The 18033-nt window shown below is 49.2% G+C and overlaps 1 protein-coding gene across 5 annotated transcripts in view; it reads right to left on the minus strand.

The window, feature by feature from the left end:
• CPNE2 (copine 2) overlaps nucleotides 1-18033 on the minus strand; it is a 167000-nt gene that overhangs the window by 80735 nt on the left and 68232 nt on the right. For all 5 annotated transcript variants that reach the window (XM_075940373.1, XM_006121032.4, XM_075940372.1 and 2 more), the window contains one exon: nucleotides 15885-15959. In XM_075940373.1, coding sequence (XP_075796488.1) covers nucleotides 15885-15959 — 75 coding nt within the window. The remainder of the gene's footprint in view (nucleotides 1-15884; nucleotides 15960-18033) is intronic.

Raw genomic sequence — 18033 nt, forward strand, 5'->3', positions numbered from 1 at the left:
AGGAATTCCTGGACCGTGTTCATGAGGAGACAGCTGAGGTAGCTGTCCCAGTACACAGGACTGCGGACACACCACTGGTGGAGGAGACGGCTCAGGGTGGACAGTGGCAGCTGGTTACTTCTGGCAGCAGGCAGTGCTCCACCCCTGCTCCGTACCCTCCCGCCGTGGTACTAGGAAACTGTTATGCTCTTCTTTACACAGGAGATCGGCAATCACCCCCTACACCGGAGGAGGAGAAGCCCTGTACCCCTAAGACTGGGAGGTCTGCTGCCACCACTGCGAATAGGAAACATAGGGTAGTGGTGGTCAGAGACTCTCTTCTGAGGGGGACGGATGCGCCCATCTGTCGCCCTGACATTTCATCTCGGGAGGTGCTGTCTGCCGGGGGCACGTATCCGAGATGTTACGGAGGCATTGTCGAGGATTATCCGGCCCTCTGACTACTACCCCATGCTACTCATCCACGTGGGCACTAATGATACTGCGAGGTGTGACACTGAGCGGATCAAGAGTGACTACAGGGCTCTGGGAGTATGGGTGAAGGAGTTTGGAGCGCAGGTGGTATTCTCTTTGATCATTCCTGTAGAAGGTAGGGGCCCAGGCAGAGACAGGTGCATCCTGGAGGTGAATGTCTGGCTGCGAAGATGGTGTCACCAGGAGGGCTTTGGCTTCCTTGACCATGGGATGCTATTCTAGGAAGGACTGCTAAACAGGGATGGCGTCCACCTTTCGAGGAGGGGGAAGACCATATTTGGACACAGAATGGCTACCTAGTAAGGAAGGCTTTAAACTAGGTTGGACGGGGACAGGTGAGCAAAGCCCACAGGTAAGTGGAGAACATGGGGACCTGGGAGATGGGTCGGAAATGGGAGGGAGCGTGGGCTACAATGGCAGAGAGAAAGGAGGGTCAGGCCAAAACTGGGAGGCAAGGTATCAGGATCCTAGATATCTATATACAAATGCGAGAAGTATGGGAAATAAGCAGGAAGAACTGGAAGCACTAATAAATAAGTACAATTATGACACTGTTGGTATCAATGAAACTTGGTGGGATAATACACATGATTGGAATATTTCTATAGAAGGATACAGCTTGCTCAGGAAGGATAGACAGGGGGAAAAAGGGAAGAGGTGTTGCTTTATACATTAAAAATGAACCCACTTGGAGTGAGGTGGAGATGGACATAGGAGACAGAAGTGTTGAGAGTCTCTGGGTTAGGCTAAAAGGGATTTAAAACAAAGGTGATGTCATGCTAGGAGTCTACTACAGGCCACCTACCCAGGTGGAAGAAGTGGATGAGGCTTTTTTTAAACTGCTAACAAAATCATCCAAAGCCCAAGATTTGGTGGTGATGGGGGACTTCAACTATCCAGATATATGTTGGGAAAATAACACAGCGGGGCACAAACTATCCAATCGGTTCTTGGACTGCATTGGAGACAACTTTTTATTTCAGAAGGTTGAAAAAGCTACCAAGGGGAAGCGGTTCTAGATTTGATCCTAACAAATAGGAAGGAACTAGTTGAGAATTTGAAAGTGGAAGGCAGCTTGGGTGAAAGTGATCATGAAATCACAGAGTTCACAATTCTAAGGAAGGGTAGAAGGGAGAACAGCAAAATAGAGACAATGGATTTCAGGAAGGCAGATTTTGGTAAGCTCAGAGAGCTGATAGGTAAGGTCTCATGGGAATCGAGACTGAGGGGAAAAACAACTGAGGAGAGTTGGCAGTTTTTCAAAGGGACATTGTTAAGGGCCCAAAAGCAAGCTATTCCGCTGTGTCGGAAAGATAGAAAATATGGCAAAAGACCACCTTGGCTTAACCACGAAATCTTGCACGATCTAAAAATAAAAAAGGAGTCTCATAAAAAATGGAAAGCAGGACAAATTACAAAGGATGAATATGGGCAAACAGCACAGGAATGCGGGGCAAGATTAGAAAGGCAAAGGCACAGAATGAGCTCAAACTAGCTGCAGGAATAAAGGGAAACAAGAAGACTTTTTATAAATATATTAGAAGCAAGAGGAAGACCAAGGAGAGGGTAGGCCCACTGGTCAGTGAGGAGGGAGAAACAGTAACAGGAAAGTTGGAAATGGCAGAGATGCTAAATGACTTCTTTGTTTCGGTCTTCACCGAGAAGTCTGAAGGAATGCCTAACATAGGGAATGCTAGTAGGAAGGGGGTAGTTTTAGAAGGTAAAATAAAAAAAGAACAATTTAAAAATCACCTAGAAAAGTTAGATGCCTGCAAGTCACCAGGGCCTGATGAAATGCATCCTAGAATACTCAAGGAGCTGATAGAGAAGGTATCTGAGCCTCTAGCTATCATCTTTGGAAAATCATGGGAGACAGGAGAGATTCCAGAGGACTGGAAAAGGGCAAATCTAGTGCCCATCTATAAAAAGGGAAATAAGAACACCCCAGGAAACTACAGACCAGTTAGTTTAACTTCTGTGCCAGGGCAGATAATGGAGCAATTAATTAAGGAAATCGTCTGTAAACACTTGGAAAGTGGCAAGGTGATAGGGAACAGCCAGCATGGATTTGTAAAGAACAAATCATGTCAAACCAATCTGATAGCTTTCTTTAATAGGATAACGAGTCTTGTGGATAAGGGAGAAGCGGTGGATGTGGTATACCTAGACTTTAGTAAGGCATTTGATACGGTCTCGCATGATATTCTTATCAATAAACTAGGTAAATACAACTTAGATGGGGCTACTATAAGGTGGGTGCATAACTGGCTGGATAACCGTACTCAGAGAGTAGTTTTTAATGGTTCACAATCCTGCTGGAAAGGCATAACAAGTGTCTGCACAGGGGTCTGTTCAGGGACCGGCTCTGTTCAATATCTTCATCAACAATTTAGATATTGGTATAGAATGTACGCTTATTAAGTTTGCAGATGATACCAAGCTGGGAGGGGTTACGACTAATCTGCAGGATAGGGTCATAATTCAAAACGACCTGGACAAATTGGAGAAACTGTCTGAGGTAAATAGGATGAAGTTTAATAAAAACAAATGCAAAGTGCTCCACTTAGGAAGGAACAATGAGTTTCATACATACAGAATGGGAAGCGACTGTCTGGGAAGGAGTACGGCAGAAAGGGATCTAACGGTTATAGTGGACCACAAGTTAAATATGAGTCAGCAGTGGGATTCCATTGCAAAGAAAGCAAACATGATTCTGGGATGCATTAACAGGTGTGTTGTGAGCAAGACACGAGAAGTCATTCTTCCGCTCTACTCTGCTCTGGTTAGGCCTCAATTGGAGTAGTGTGTCCAGTTCTGGGCACCGCATTTCAAAAAAGATGTGGAGAAATTGGAGAGGGTCCAGAGAAGAGCAACGAGAATGATTAAAGGTCTAGAGAACATGAGCTATGGGGAAGGCTGAAGGAATTGGGTTTGTTTAGTTTAGAAAAGAGAAGATTGAGGGAGGACACGATAGCAGTTTTCAGGTATCTAAAAGGGTGTCACGCGGAGGAGGGAGAAAACTTGTTCATCTTGGCCTCTGGGGATAGAACAAGAAGCAATGGGCTTAAACTGCAGCAAGGGAGGTTGAGGTTGGACATTAGGAAAAAGTTCCTAACTGTCAGGGTAGTCAAACACTGGAATAAATTGCCCAGGGAGATTGTGGAATCTCCACCTGTGGAGATATTTATGAGTAGGTTTGATAAATGTCTATCAGGGATGGTCTAGACAGTATTTGGTCCTGGACTCGATGAACTCTCGAGGTCCCTTCCAGTCCTAGTATTCTATGATTCTATGATTCAGAAGGATGGAAGAATGGTCAGCGCTGGCATGTTTCACAGGGCAAGTTGGGATTCTCTTGGCTTTAAAGGCATTCCTGGCCAGGAACCAGACCTGCACGTCTGGAAGTGACACCAGACACAATCTCTGTATGTAGCCTGGCCAGCAGCGGGGCACGAAGATGCTCTTGGTTAGTACATTACCACCAGCTGCCCACCGCTCCAGGGAGCAGATCCTGAGTGCAGGGCTGCTCTCTCAACAATCTTTCACCCTTCTCAGGACCGAGTAATCACTATCTGCCCTATACACGTGGTCTTTAAGGCCCAGGACTAGAAGAATGGGACCCTCTGATGAGTCAGGAGCTGGGTAAGCTAATGAAGGCTAAAAGTACTGCAGTAAGAGGAGGTAGCAAGGCCCAACAGAAAGGCTGAAAATCAGGACGTTCGGGTTCTAGTCCTGGCTTGGTGACAGATTTGCTGTGTGACCTCAGACAAGTTGTTTCCCCTCTCTAATGTGGGGATAATGACAGTGGGCAGAAGATTAAAGAATCTAGCACAGAAAGCCCTGCAGGAGGGACCCAACAAAAAGCGGAGGCTGTGGCTGGAATTTGGGCTGTTCGTTCCTTTGCTAATGAGGCTAAGCGCGAGCAAGGCAGAGTGCATGACCCTCTGTGCCGCACACTGATTCAGCAGCAGGGTGGGAATGGCAGCTGCTCCTTAGCACTTGTAACATTTAATTGCGCTCACTCTGCACTCATGCCAAGCCTGACTCAAAGCACCCGAATAAGCCCTTGGGAAGCACACTCCGTTGCAGCAGAGGGGCTCCGTGAGTCTCGCCTCCTGAGATAACACGTTAAGCTGCGTAAGTGACTTTGGTGACTGAAATTATTTTACAGCTTTTCCCTCTCCATGCTTGGGGGAAAATCCCTACATAATGGACTCTCCTTCCACTCTGCCTACAAACCAGCTGAGACGGCTTGGTCGTCACCCTGACTGTGATGCAGAATTGTTAGCACAAGCTTCCAGCACAGTACCGAGCTTAGTGCAGCATTCAACCCTTTCCCACCACGGCCCCTTTGACGGGTCCGGCTACAAGTTTTGTAAAGAAGGGTCTTTGGAAACGTGACCTCCTTGGAGGGACATTGGGATTGAAAAGACGCAGCTGCCCGTGCAAGAGTGATAAGCAAAATGCTGGGCACAGGCAGGTAATTGGCTCAGTAACGGCACTGGGAGGAGAGAGGTGGTGATCCCACACCCAGGGGGCATCTGGGACTGTCAAAGGGTGTGTCTAGACTACAGGGTTTTGTCGACAAAAGTGGACTTTTGTCGACAAAACTAAACCTGCGTCTACACTACCGCTGAGTTCTGTCGACAGAACGTCGACAGAACTCAGCAGTTTTGTCGATGCTGGTAAACCTCATTTTACGAGGAATAACGCCTTTTGTCGACAGAGTTCTGTCGACAGAAGGCGTTATTGCATCTAAACTGTCCTTTGCGTCTAACTGTCATGTCAACCAAGCAGCTTGCTTTGTCAACAGAACTGAATGTAGTGTAGATGCTCTTTGTCGACAGAAGCTTTGTCGACAGTATCTGTTGACAAAACTTCTGTCGACAAAAGCCTGTAGTCTAGACATACCCATAGTGACTTGCTTAGGAGAGCGGGAGGATGTTCCATGGGGGGGGGGGGATTCCTTCAAACCAGCAGCACCTCAACAGGGAGCTTTCACTTCCCTCGCAGACGACTTAGAAGAAGTCCCTTTCCTGCGGGTGCGCCGACTAACATCACCTGTGTGAAGACAGACACAGGCTGGATCAGATGGTTTCTGTTCTGTGCTTTGGTGCTGGTGAACTTGGGCCAAGCACAGCAGAGTTAGTTAAGACATTGTCTTAAAGACAAAGAAACAATATACAGGCAAGAACGGAGGCAGCATAGAAAGGACAAGTGAACTGGAAAGAAAAAGGCAACACATCGTTCAGCAGGCACACAGCTTCCTATACTCTCCTTAGTTGGCTTCTGGGCATAAGAGAGACTCTGTCTGGGAATACTTTGAAGAAATTCATTCCCTGGGTGAAAAAGGAAAAAGTGTCAAGTGTGAGAAGTTCAACAAGATGTTGCAGGGCCTCATTGCAAGAATGAATCATCGTAAGAGAGCGAGTTGTAGCAGTTTTAAGGACACGGCACATTTAATGTTCTGAGAAGTTGTCTGTCAGAGTTAATAAAATTTGAAAATTAAAAAAAAAAAAAGTGTAAGGACAGTCCTCAGCCAGCAACTCAGGAGACTGCTGTAATTGCAAATGTGAAATATAGATGTAACATGTAAGATCGAGTTTAATAAAATACAAGTGCTATTTTGTTTGTGATTTAGTTCTTATATTTTCTAATGTACTGCTGCTGCATCTGCAGCTTGACATAGGTAATGAGTATTATGTGCTATTTCCGAAATGAATACAATCAAGTTATGTAAAAAAATTACGCAAAGTATACTCTTCTAGCTGTTGTCATTTACAGCTCAGTACAGCATTTTACATCAGATTTGCACCATTGTTTAAGAAATATATGAAGTAGTATCAGTGGGAAACCTGATTTAAGTCAATGATTTTTTCTTGGTGATTTAAATTGTCTTGATTTAAATCAATCCACCCGGCTGGAAACCAGAGCAGATGTTTTGTTTGCTTTCCCAGTTGCTGACCCACAATTTCCATCACATTCTGCTGAGAGTGAGCGGTGCTCCCCCAGAGCAGCAAGTGATGGAAGAGATCCTGGCACCCCTTCCGAATGGGCACATAGGCCACCTCTACACTATGAGATAAGAGCAAATCTATTGTGGTTGATGTCTGATCCCCTGATTTTTCAAAGCAGAAGGTCTGTGGCCTCACTGCAGAGAAAAATTCAATATCGTCCAAAGTAGTGCATCCCCATTGGGGAGCCAGACATCAACTTTGAGAGCAATGCACTGTGGGTAACTATCCCACAGTGCCTGTGTCACTTTGCATTCTGGGTTATGCTCCTGATGCATGCTGGGACCAAAACTGTGCAATGAGTGGTTATGGGTTCATGTTGTCAGCATCCCATAATGTGCTCATCTGCTCCCTCCCCCGATTGAAACCAATGGGAAACAGTCGTTTTGTGTCTTTTTGGCTCTGATTGCCCGCATATATGCCATAACAACCCAAGCATGGATCCTGCTTTGCATCAAACCATTGTGATGTGGGTGTCTGCCTTGGTGCCCTTAATGGTGCAGTAGTTTGAGGAGCGTACGTATGTTGCTCTGCCAGGGAGAGGATGAATCTCGGGATCCTATGGACTCGCTGTCCATGCGAGCCCTTGTGCTGATGCAAACGCAATCACCAGTCGATCCCGCGAACACAGTGGAATGCCCATTCAGGTCCCACGAGGCTGGTGGGACCGCATAGGGCTGCAGCTAGGGGAGGATCAGCAGTGGCTGCAAAAGTTCTGAATGCGCAATGCGCAAGGCCACTTCATGCAGCTTTATGAATGGCTTTCCCCTGCCTTGAAGTAAACGAATATCAGAATGAAATCCGCTCTGGCCGCGGAGACGTGTGTGGCAATTCCTCTGTGGAAGCTTGCAACACCAGACAGCCCCAGTCAGCTGGGAATCAGTTTGGAGTGTGGAAATCTACAGTCGAGGCTGTTGTAAGTAGCCAAGGTGATCAATAACTGCTACGGAGAGTAGTGACGCTGGGAAACATGGAGGACACAGCGGTCGGCTTTGCTGCAGCGAGGTTCTCTAACAGCAGTGGAGCCATATACGGAACACACATCCGCATCCTGGCCCCCGACCATCTTGCCATAAACTGCAAGGGGTACTTCTCTGTGGTGCTGCAGGCGCTGGTGGATCAAAGGGTCATTTCACCAACATCAGCGTGGGATGGTCGGGAAAGGTGCACCCTTAGGAACTCCTGCCTCTTCAGAAAGCTGCATGCTGGAACCTTTTTCCCAGAGCACAAAATCAGAACTGGAGAGGCGGGAATGCCAATAGTGATCCCTTGCTCCCTGGCTCATGAAGCCATACAAAGGCAGCCTGGACCCCAGGAAGGAGCAGTTCAACTACAGGCTGAGCAAGTGCAGAATGGTGGTTGAATATGCTGAGACAGGGGCAGCAGTGCAGGGGACGGGCAGGTGGGAGCCAGTACACGCAGGAGCTGGCTTTTAAACTGACTCCCCACACAAGGATACAAGGCAGCGGTGTGGGGGGGGAGGCAGATGGGAGCTGGTGCTCACAGGGAGCTGCCTCCCCCACCCTGCTCCCCACTGCTGCCTCTATCGGAGTCAGCAGCACAGGCGGGAGCAGGTGCTCACAGGGACCAGCACGACACCGGGGGGGGGGGGGGGGTTACATGTCAGCAGTTACATGTTTACCAAAATAAATGCATTTTAACATCCCTAATATATGCACATTCCCAGCACTTGTAGGAAGGCATCGCCAACTACCCGAGCCCTTCTGCTCCTACTCACAACTTTCTAGCAAGATCAGAGGGCGAAGAGGCTGATGAAGCAAGGGAGACAGGGCTAGATGACACTTTATATCTGTATTGCAGATACAGATATTCTCTCTGAATAATGACCAATGATGAAAATCAGAAGCCTGCTGCCCATTCGGCTATGCTGGATCAGATCCCTTCTTTACCCTCCAGGAATACCAGAGTATTTCAGTCCCATATTTGGCAGCATGCTACAATATATTAAGCCCAGTTTGAGATAATCTACAAGGCAGAAGATACAGGGACACGTCAGCCAGAAATCCTCTTTCCAAAAGCAACAAGAATAAATCCAAAGGACAGATCTGCCTGCAAACACGGCTCTGTATGTCTCCGAGCTGAGCTACAGGGAGCATGCACTGAACCTACCCCAGACTGATGCTTAGTCAAGGACTCTGGGGTCTCATTCAGTGAGGAAAGCACAGGGAATAAACCCAGCCCCAAACTGCCTGCTTGCATGGGCTGGCAAGACATGTTAGTTTAACTTGCTTGCAGTCATTTGGGATCTGCTGTATGATACAGAACACAGGCTGCTGGTTGATGTAACGGCTGGGGGTTCTGTTTGCCGCATGCCAGACTGGCCTATAGTTCTGGTTCTTCTAAAAACCGTAATTTATGTGAGCTTTGAGCCAGTGTAAGCACTGGATAGACAGTGCTAGTGATCCAATCCCTCTGGTCACTATGGGCACATCTATACAGCAGCGTTATTTCAAAATAACAAAATGCGCATCTACACAGCAAGCTGTTATTTCGAAATGTCAAACTGGAGGACTTCTTACTCCAATTCCTGTAACCCTCATTTCACAAGGACCAAGGGAAGCCAATGGAAGAGTGCTCTTCCTTCAACTTCCTGCCATGCAGACAGTGCCAAAAGCTTGTGAGTGGGGCTGGCCAGGAATTTTCTGTGGCAGTTTCATTGGCTAACACTGATTTGTCAAACCTGAAGATGTTTTGCAACAACGGTTCAGGTTTGATGGACTTTTGCCCAGTCCTCAACAGATGCTTGTCAGAATCTTGCCCGATTTCCTGGTGGTCTCCTAGAGAACGGGGGATTACGGGATCCATAGCTCCCCATCAGAGCTAGGCCAAAGTTTGAAATATCCCTGGAACTAAAAAATTCCAAGCTGTAGCCAAATTCTACTCATGACACTTTGAGTTTCCAGCTTTGACACTGACAGACCTTGTGACCCTGGCCAAGTCCCTGAGGGGCAGACCTGAAGTGCTATCGGAGCAGAAGTTCCCTAGTCTTGCAGTGGCAGAGTCGGGAATGGAGTGGTACAGTACTGCTGGGCGGGGGGGGGGGGGAGGAGTTGTTCCTAAGAGTGGAGAACGGCTCAGGATGTGTGTGAATCAACAGGGACTCTGCTCCTCAGGCACTGAGATGCTTTTGTAAACTCCATCTTTCTCAGTTCCCCATAAACAACATGGGGAAAATAGCTGCTTGTTGGGGGGGAGGGGGATGTGAGGATCGGCTAATGCTTGGGCAGGTAGTTTGAACATCTGAAGCACTCGAGATGCCTAATGTTGCTATCTGCAAGTGAACTTTCTATAGCCACCTTCCTTACCCACTCCCACCCCCACTCCTGCATTGCTGACTGGCTGCACACCCAGCGGGAGCGCTGGGCAGAGACGAAGATCTCGTCCGACATGTTCGATAATTACTTTCCAGCCGCTGATCAGGAAGGGAGATGAAAGCCCTCCACCGCACAGTGCGCTCGCATGGGCTCCATCTGCATAATGAAGCAGCCAGCCAGGCTGCTCGTTTAGTCGGGCAGAAAGGAATGTGGAGATCCAGACCCGGCGGGGCCCTTGGATGCGCACACAGCGCTGAGGAGAGCAGGACAGCTGGCAGGACTGAAACAGAACGAGCTCCCAGACCACAACCAACAGCTCCGGGAACTAAAGGAGCAGGCGGCCCCCAGACATTCCTGCTCTAGCTTCCATGAAAGACAACAGCTCTGCACCTCCCAGAGGCATGGGACTCAGAACCTGGCAGAAGAAACAGCCACATTCAGAATCTGGATGTAAACGGTTAACGTGGAACGGTTACCTGGGAAGCATGAGGCTTACCAGAATGCTTCTCCGGTAACCCGTTCCATGGCCAACCACGGCAGGCTGGAGCAGCCCTGCCTGCGTCCAGCCTGCCATGGGAGGCCTGTGTCAGCTGGCGCCTGTGTCAGCTGGTGGGACCCTACTTGCATGGGGGCAATAGGTGGGGCCCTGGCCATTCTGACTCGGCACAGGGTGGCCCAGCCACGGCACAGGGGGAAGCCTGGTGCCATGGCACAGAGTGGATGGGCAGTGCCTCAGCCCTGGCAGCGTCCCAGCCGCAACCTGGCAGGAGTGACCAAGAGGGACTCTGGCCTTAGCCATGGCCGGGCGGTGTCCCAGACCTGGCCACATCCCAGGGCCAGTTAGGCAGTGTCCCAGAGTGGGCTGTGAGGGGGCAGCCAGGGACAACTCCGACTGCATGGGGCAGGCAGGTGGGTTTCCGGCTCTAGCCATCCCCACTAGTCTGGCATGAGCAGAACCCTCCCCACAGCGGAGCAGCGGAGACTGGGCAGACAGTTAACTGGCTAAACATTAACATTGTAAAGGTCTCAGAGGGGTAGCCATGTTAGTCTGTAACTTTAAAAATGTGTAGTTCTGTGGCACCTTAGAGACAAAAAACAAGGTAGAGAGAGAATCACGAGCTTTCATGAGCAAAACCCACTTCATCAGATGAGATGATCTATGGTCAGAATTTCAGATGTTCAACCAGTTAACTACTGAAATGCTTTTTAATATCCCTAATTCCGAGATACCAGGACAAACCTTATGTTAGAGTAGAAGCCAGGCAGACAGTGCATAGTTGCTAATCAACTACCTACTGCTCACATAACATTCTGCGTCCCCTCCCCACAGCTGGCCCGGAGGATAAGGATTAGGGATGTAAAATCCAGATCAATCAGTTAGCCAGTTAAATGGTTAACCAACTAAGCGGGATCTCGGGCGGGGGATTTCCCCAGCCTGTCTGGAGCAACCCTCGGCCCGGGGAGCTCCCACTTCCAGCCCCATGTGGACTGACTGCCAGCTCCCAGCCCCAGCTGCCAGCCATGCGGGACTGGCTGCTGGTTGGTGCGCCTGCACGGGGGCCTGTTGGGGCTGGAGCATCCCTCCACCCGTGGCAGGCCATGGGCAGGGGGCTGCTCCCAGACAGCCAGTTCACTGTTACCCGGTAAGCATCATCCGGAAGGGTTGCCCATTCACACATCCCTATAAGAGCCCATTACAGCTACCCGAGTTAATCCTTTTGTGCAGATCTACACACCCAATTACTTATGTCTTTATGGGGAGTGAATAAGTCACCCCCTGAGCAACATACATTACACTGACCTAAGTGATATATTAGTAGGAGAGCTCCTCTCACAGACAAAGCCACCGCCCCCCACAGAAGTGGATTAATTATGCCGCCTCCCCTATTGGCACAGAGCAACTTTGCCAGACGCCCTCCAGCAATGCTGATGTAGTGCTTCTAGTGTTGACCAGCCCTCCGTTTAAGTGGCATATACCAGTGCAGTTTGGGCTGAAGATCCCAAATTCAATCCCTACAAACGTAGGCTGCGTCTAGAATGGCATGTTTTTCTGCAAATGCTTTTAACGGAAAGGTTTTTCCGTTAAAAGCATTTGTGGAAAAGAGTGTCTAGATTGGCACGGACGCTTTTGCGCAAAAGCACTTTTTGCAGAAAAGCGTCCGTGCCAATCTAGATGCGCTTTTGCACAAGAAAGCCCCGATCGCCATTTTCACCATCGGGGCTTTTTTGCACGAAACAGTTTTTAGCTGTCTACACTGGCCCTCTTGTGCAAAAACATTTGTGCAAAAGGGCTTTTTCCCGAGCGGGAGCAGCATAGTATTTGCGCAAGAACACTGACAATCTTACATTAAATTGTCAGTGTTATTGCGGAAATTCAAGCAGCCAGTGTAGATAACTGGCAAGTTTTTCCGCAAAAGCAAGTGCTTTTGCCGAAAAACTTGCCAGTCTAGACGCAGCCATGATGTTGGAGAACTTCAAACCAGAGATAGGACCGACATTTGACATTAACATCTATTATAAGGGCCCCTAGTGCATCCTCCTCGTTTACGATACTTTCTTTAAAAACTAAAGGGATGCTGAAGGTCCAAACTTTGTTTCGTACAACCCAATGTTTACAAAAGCCAAGAACAGTCACCTACTTTCATGTTTCTGTTTATGTGGAAGATCACTGCATTCCAGTGTTTGCAATGCTAACATTGCAACGCTGTTTACTTAAACACTGCCGCACTTTGAACAGGAAGCAGGAAGAGAAACTGGCGAGAAGCAAAAGTTAAGTTTAACTACAGGTTGTACTTCCCTACAATGAGACTCTGGTCTGACAATATCTGATTGGCCTGGTGGCTGGGGAGCGCACGAAGCTTCCTCCGTTCTCCCCACTGCCCGCGAGCAGCGCACGGTGCTTCAAAGCGCCTCGTGCTCCTGGCAGGGCAGGAGGTGGCTTTGCGCACTCCCCCACACCCAGGCCAATTAAGGCTGGCATGACCCCCCATCAAAAATTATTGCCCACCCCGATCCTCAGTGACTCGCAGACTGGGTGGGCAAAAGGGTGGATCCAGGCTGCAAATTAAGGCCTGGAGGTGGGGGAGAGCGCAAAGCCTTCTCCATTCTGCCCCTGCCCCCAATTGGCCTGGGGGCAGGGGAGCAGCAGGGGTTCCGTGGGCTGGATCTGCCCTTTTGCCCACCCCTGTCTGAGAGTCACTATGGATCAGGGGTGGGCAATAATTTTTGATGGGGGAATCACTCCAAGATTTTGGTAAGTGGTCAAGGGCTGCACTTTTCTATGCAAGGCATGAGGGATCTGGGACAGAGGTTGGGGGCAGAGGGAAGCTTGGGGTAGGGGACTGGGGTCTGAGAGGGCGTTTGGGTGAAGGAAGCGGTTGTGAGCTGGGGCAGGTGATTGGGGGGTGATAGGTGCAGGAGAGGATTCTGGTGTGGGGCAGGGCTGTAGGAGGGGGGGCAGGGTCCGGGAGGGAGCTGCGACCTGGGGCAGGGAGGAGCGGGGTGCCAGAGGCAAGCTCTGGCTGGGAGGCACTTACCTAGATGGCTCCCAGTCAGCAGCCCAGTGGGACGCTCAAGCAGGCTCCCTGCTTGCCAGCAACCCCAGGCTCAAAGCAGCTGGCTCTTCCCCATGGCTCTCTGTGCCACAGAGAGAGGAGGGACAGAGGAAGGGAATGCTTCATGCCCTGCCCCCGCCCCCAGCACAATCTCTCAGCTTCCAGCCAACAGGAGCTGAGAGACTGTGCTGGAGGCAGGGGCAGCATGCAAAGCCTTTCGTCTCCCCAGCATGAGGTGCAGAGAGTCACATGGAGCAGGCAGCCCCTTTGAGTGTCCTGGTGCGGCTCCGTGCCTGAAGGTCCCGCTGGGCAGGCCGCAGGCTGGATTCAAAGCTTGGTGGCCCAGATTTAGCTCCTGAGCCATACCTTGCTTGACCTTGCTGCAGATAGTTCTCTGAAAACATCACTTAATGTGCAGCAGCAGTTAAAAAAAAAAGAAAAAACCGAGTGTCGTGTTAAGACCCTTTAAGAAAGGGCTCAATAATAAGACAGTAAACGTGATAATTCCACCGTATGAATCATCTGCATGCCCACACCTTAGTCCTGCATGCAGTTCTGGTCACCGGCTCTCAAAATAGATATAGGAGAAATGGAAAAGGTACAGAGAAGAGCAACAGGACTGATTAAAGGGTTGGAAGTGGTTCCATACAAGGAAGGTTAAAAAGACGGGGACTGCTCAGCTTAGAAAAACAACGACTAAGGGGAGATATGATAGAGGCCTCTAAAATCATGACTTCTGTGGAGAAAGTGAATAAGGAAGCGTCATTTACTCCTCATCACACAAGAGCCAGGAGTCGCCCAATGCAATTAGCAGGCAGCAAGTCTCAAACAAACACAGGGAAGTACTTCTTCACACAATGTACAGCTGACTTGTGGATCTCATTGTGAGGCCATGTTGTGAAACCAGCTACAACCAGATTAAAAAAAGAATGACATAATGGCTGTTAGCCAAGGTGGCGAGGGTTGCTACACCGTGCTCTGGGTGCCTGTAAGTCCCTAACTGCTAGCTGCTGGGGATGGGCGACAGGCGATGGATCACTTGATCATCTGCTCTGTTCATCCCTCCAATGCATCTGGCACTGGCCACTGTTAGAAGACAGGGTATTGGGCTAAATCAGGGCTGGGCAATAAGATGGCAGCGGTTCGCCAGCAGGCCACCACCACTGTTTACCTGGTGTTTCTGCAGGTGCAGGTGACTGCAGTTCCTGTTGGCCACGGTTTGCCGTCCCAGGCAACGGGAGCTGCAGGAATAGGTACAGAGCTTGTTGCCACTTCCCAGAACACCCATTGGCCAGGAACAGCGATCCGCGGCCATCGGGAGCTGCAAGCACCTGTAACTGCAGCGGCACAGGTGACTACAGCAGCGGCGGCCCAGTAGGCAAAGTGCATTTGGCCTGCTGGCCGGTATTTGTTCATCACTGGACTAAATGGCCCATTGATCTGACCCAGTATGGCCATTCCTATATTCTTTTAATGACAGCAAAATTCTGCTGCTATCTCATCGGGTTCTACACAGAATAGCAATGCAGACACACTGCAGAAGTCAAGCTCAGCCAATCTTTAACACCGTTTAAAACAGGGGATGGGGAAAACTTTTTTCAGTTGGGGGCCGCTGACCCACAGAAAAATCAGTGGAGGGTCCACACACAAGTGAGAAGCAAAAAACTTAATTTCAATACCCACATCACGAAACACAGATGGAAAAGCTCTCCAGCTATACAGCTGTCCATAGGCTTGGGAGCTAGGAGTGCAGGGGGTGCTGCCGCAGCCATGGGCTCCCTAGCGCATCTCGCATGCCAGGGGTCTGCTGCTGGCTTCAGCGGGGATGAGGGGTGGACAAGAGTAAGGGAGCTGGATTTCAGCACTCCTACTCTTAAAAATGTTCCCGCGCCACTGCTGTTGTCACCCAGGTGAAAATCTGACAGAGCTCAGATCTACATTTACAAGAGCCGAAGGTAAAAATCAGACCTAAATCGAGCCTCTTCATATAAAAATAATTGCTAAATATACCAACAATGGGAAAGCCACCACCTGGGGAGGTTGTGCATCAGGCAAGAGATACTGTTGCTAAGAGACCTGTTGCTAAGTTGTAAGTCCTGTCCGCTTACTACAGACAAAACCACTGATTATCAGCCGCGTAATGTAATCAACCCTTTTACCTCAGTCTGTTTCAGGGAGGTTGAGAGAGAGATTATTTGCATAACAAGAGCAGCATATTACTTTGTACTCCCCACAGATTTTGATTTTGTTTCAGTACCCATGGGTCCCGGCTGAAATCAGGGGCCCATTGTGCTAGACATTGTATAAACACCTATCAGAGGCAGCTTACAGTCTAAGTAGACATAAGCTAGGAGCAGACACAGACACTGAAGTGACTTGCAGAAAACAGTACTCAGGTCTACCAGGTCCCAATTGAGTGCACTATCAAGTGGACCATACTGTGTCTATTATCTATATATACACACACATACATGATACATATACACAGACTAAATCAGGAACTGTACCGTTATCATCCCCTTTCCAGCTGGCTTCCCATTTCCCAGAAGTAGCGTTCTTGTTATCTTCTTGCTTGAGACAATCTAAGGATGCCACAAAAAACAGAGATGTAATGGTTTGAATGATCAGGAATGAAGTGGGGAGGAATGGGTCACTATACCCTTTTCACAACGTGTCTTCAAAGGACAGAGAGCTGCAGTTCTCCATTAATGTCACCACCCTCCTCAATGAACACGTGCATCAAGTTCTTCCTTCCCAAACGATTTAAAAGCACAGGCCTCGCTCCTGTTTTATGCAAAGCGCCGTCAGTGCCGCATGAAGCCTAATGGAGTGAGCTCAGCAGCTCGCAGGACAAATCGCACCCACACTGAAAATGCAGTTGTCTCTAGGGTGGACCAAGGCAGCACTGCCCAACGGTTTAGGCCAAGTGAAAGACCATTGCACTCAGTTCAAGCTATGGGACAGATCCACAGCAAATGGCAGAGGGTGCACTTCTATTGGACTTTATGGAGCTACCGTGATTTGCACCAGCTGACGGAACAGACTACTTTTTCAAACCCCCGTCCTTGTCTTAAATAACTTCTTAGAAACACAACAGTAAAATTCCTTCATCTGCCAGTTGTGCATGTCTGTGGGTGACTTATTTCTTCACTACCTGTGGGCCAATCCTACAGAGTACTGGGCATTTCACTGGATGAACTACTACCGTGATGGAAGAACCCCTCCCGTCACTGTAGTGACTGTCTGAAGCCCCACAGCAGTGCAGCTATAGTTTTAGGAGTAAACATACCCTAATTCACAGCCAAGTCTCATATCAAGGACTACTGGATTTTTTCTGCAGGATCAGGCCATCAACCCAGCTAGTCTGATATCTTCACTATAGCATTGGCTAAAAGCTATTGCTTCAGAGACTGGCAAAAAAACCCTCTGGGAAACTAGGCATTTTTGCAGCGCTGCACGTTGGGGATTAGAAGTTGCTTCCTGACCATGGCAGGCTGTTTGCTTGTGCCCAGAAGCATCATATTTGATCATGTCTCAGAGTTTTCATTTGCATGGCTGCAGAGGTAGTTAGGGGCCACGGAATGAAACAGTCTTCCCTTGAAAACTAGCCGCAGAGTTAATGAGATGCAACAAAACACTCCGAACTAATTTGTCAGAGCTCTGACACAAAAGTGAAATTAAAAAAGAAAGTCAAATGCTTTTTCTAATGACTCTTCAGAGCCAGGTTATTAGTACTCAAGGCAGCTTCCTGTCCCTTTTAATAGGTGCCCTCAGCTCAAAACTGGGCTGGTTGAATAAAACTCTACAAGGGCAAAAAGCAGTGATCAAAATCCAGTGAAAGAAGCCGCACTCTACTAGGAATGTTAAATATCGGTTAACTGACTAGCTGATTAACCTCATGAAATCTTATCAGTTACTTGACTATTCTATAGCCCCTGGGGGTGAGGCCGGCAGCCAGTGCACTCTGGCCCCATTCCCGAGGAGTCTCTTGCCACCCCCACTCCTGCCTCTGTATCAGAGGCAGCAGCGTGGAGTGCTAGGCAGGAACTGGTCCACGACCAGCTCCCTTTGCAGACCAGCTGCCTGTTGCCCCCACTGCTGCCTCTGATACAAAGGATGCAGCGTGGGAGGGCGGGGAGCAACCCCTGTCAGGAGGGGGATCTGAGCTCCCAGACCCGGTGTGAGCCAGAACTGAGCCGGGCTGCCTGCCCGCCTGGCTCCTAATTCACTTTAAATGCAGAGCTGCAGCAGGGGTAGGTTCCAGACCTGGTGCAAACCAGGACTGAGCAGGGCTGCTGGCGGGGGCGGGGGGGGGAGGGGGAGAGAGGAATCTGTGTAGTCTGTAACATTAACTGCTAAGCTTTTTATTACAGCCCTACTCTCCACTGTCCTGCACCTCCTCTAGTCTGTTACACCAAATGCTGCCCCTCAAATCTGTCCCCAGGATTATTGTGGGTGGACAGATCACCACAGCAAAGCATGGGAATAATCTCCTATGCTCCTGCAAGATGCCCCAAGGAGGGCCTGGATTCCAGCATTAATCCAGCAGGTGTAGAATGCACAGAGCCAAGTTAACCGGGTCTGGCATAGACCAGAATCTCACTGCCTGGTTGCAACCTTTTCTTTATGGCTAGGGGGGAAGGCGATCCATAAAAG

The sequence above is a fragment of the Pelodiscus sinensis genome, chromosome 12, assembly GCF_049634645.1.
Source record: "Pelodiscus sinensis isolate JC-2024 chromosome 12, ASM4963464v1, whole genome shotgun sequence".
Classification (NCBI taxonomy): domain Eukaryota; kingdom Metazoa; phylum Chordata; order Testudines; family Trionychidae; genus Pelodiscus; species Pelodiscus sinensis.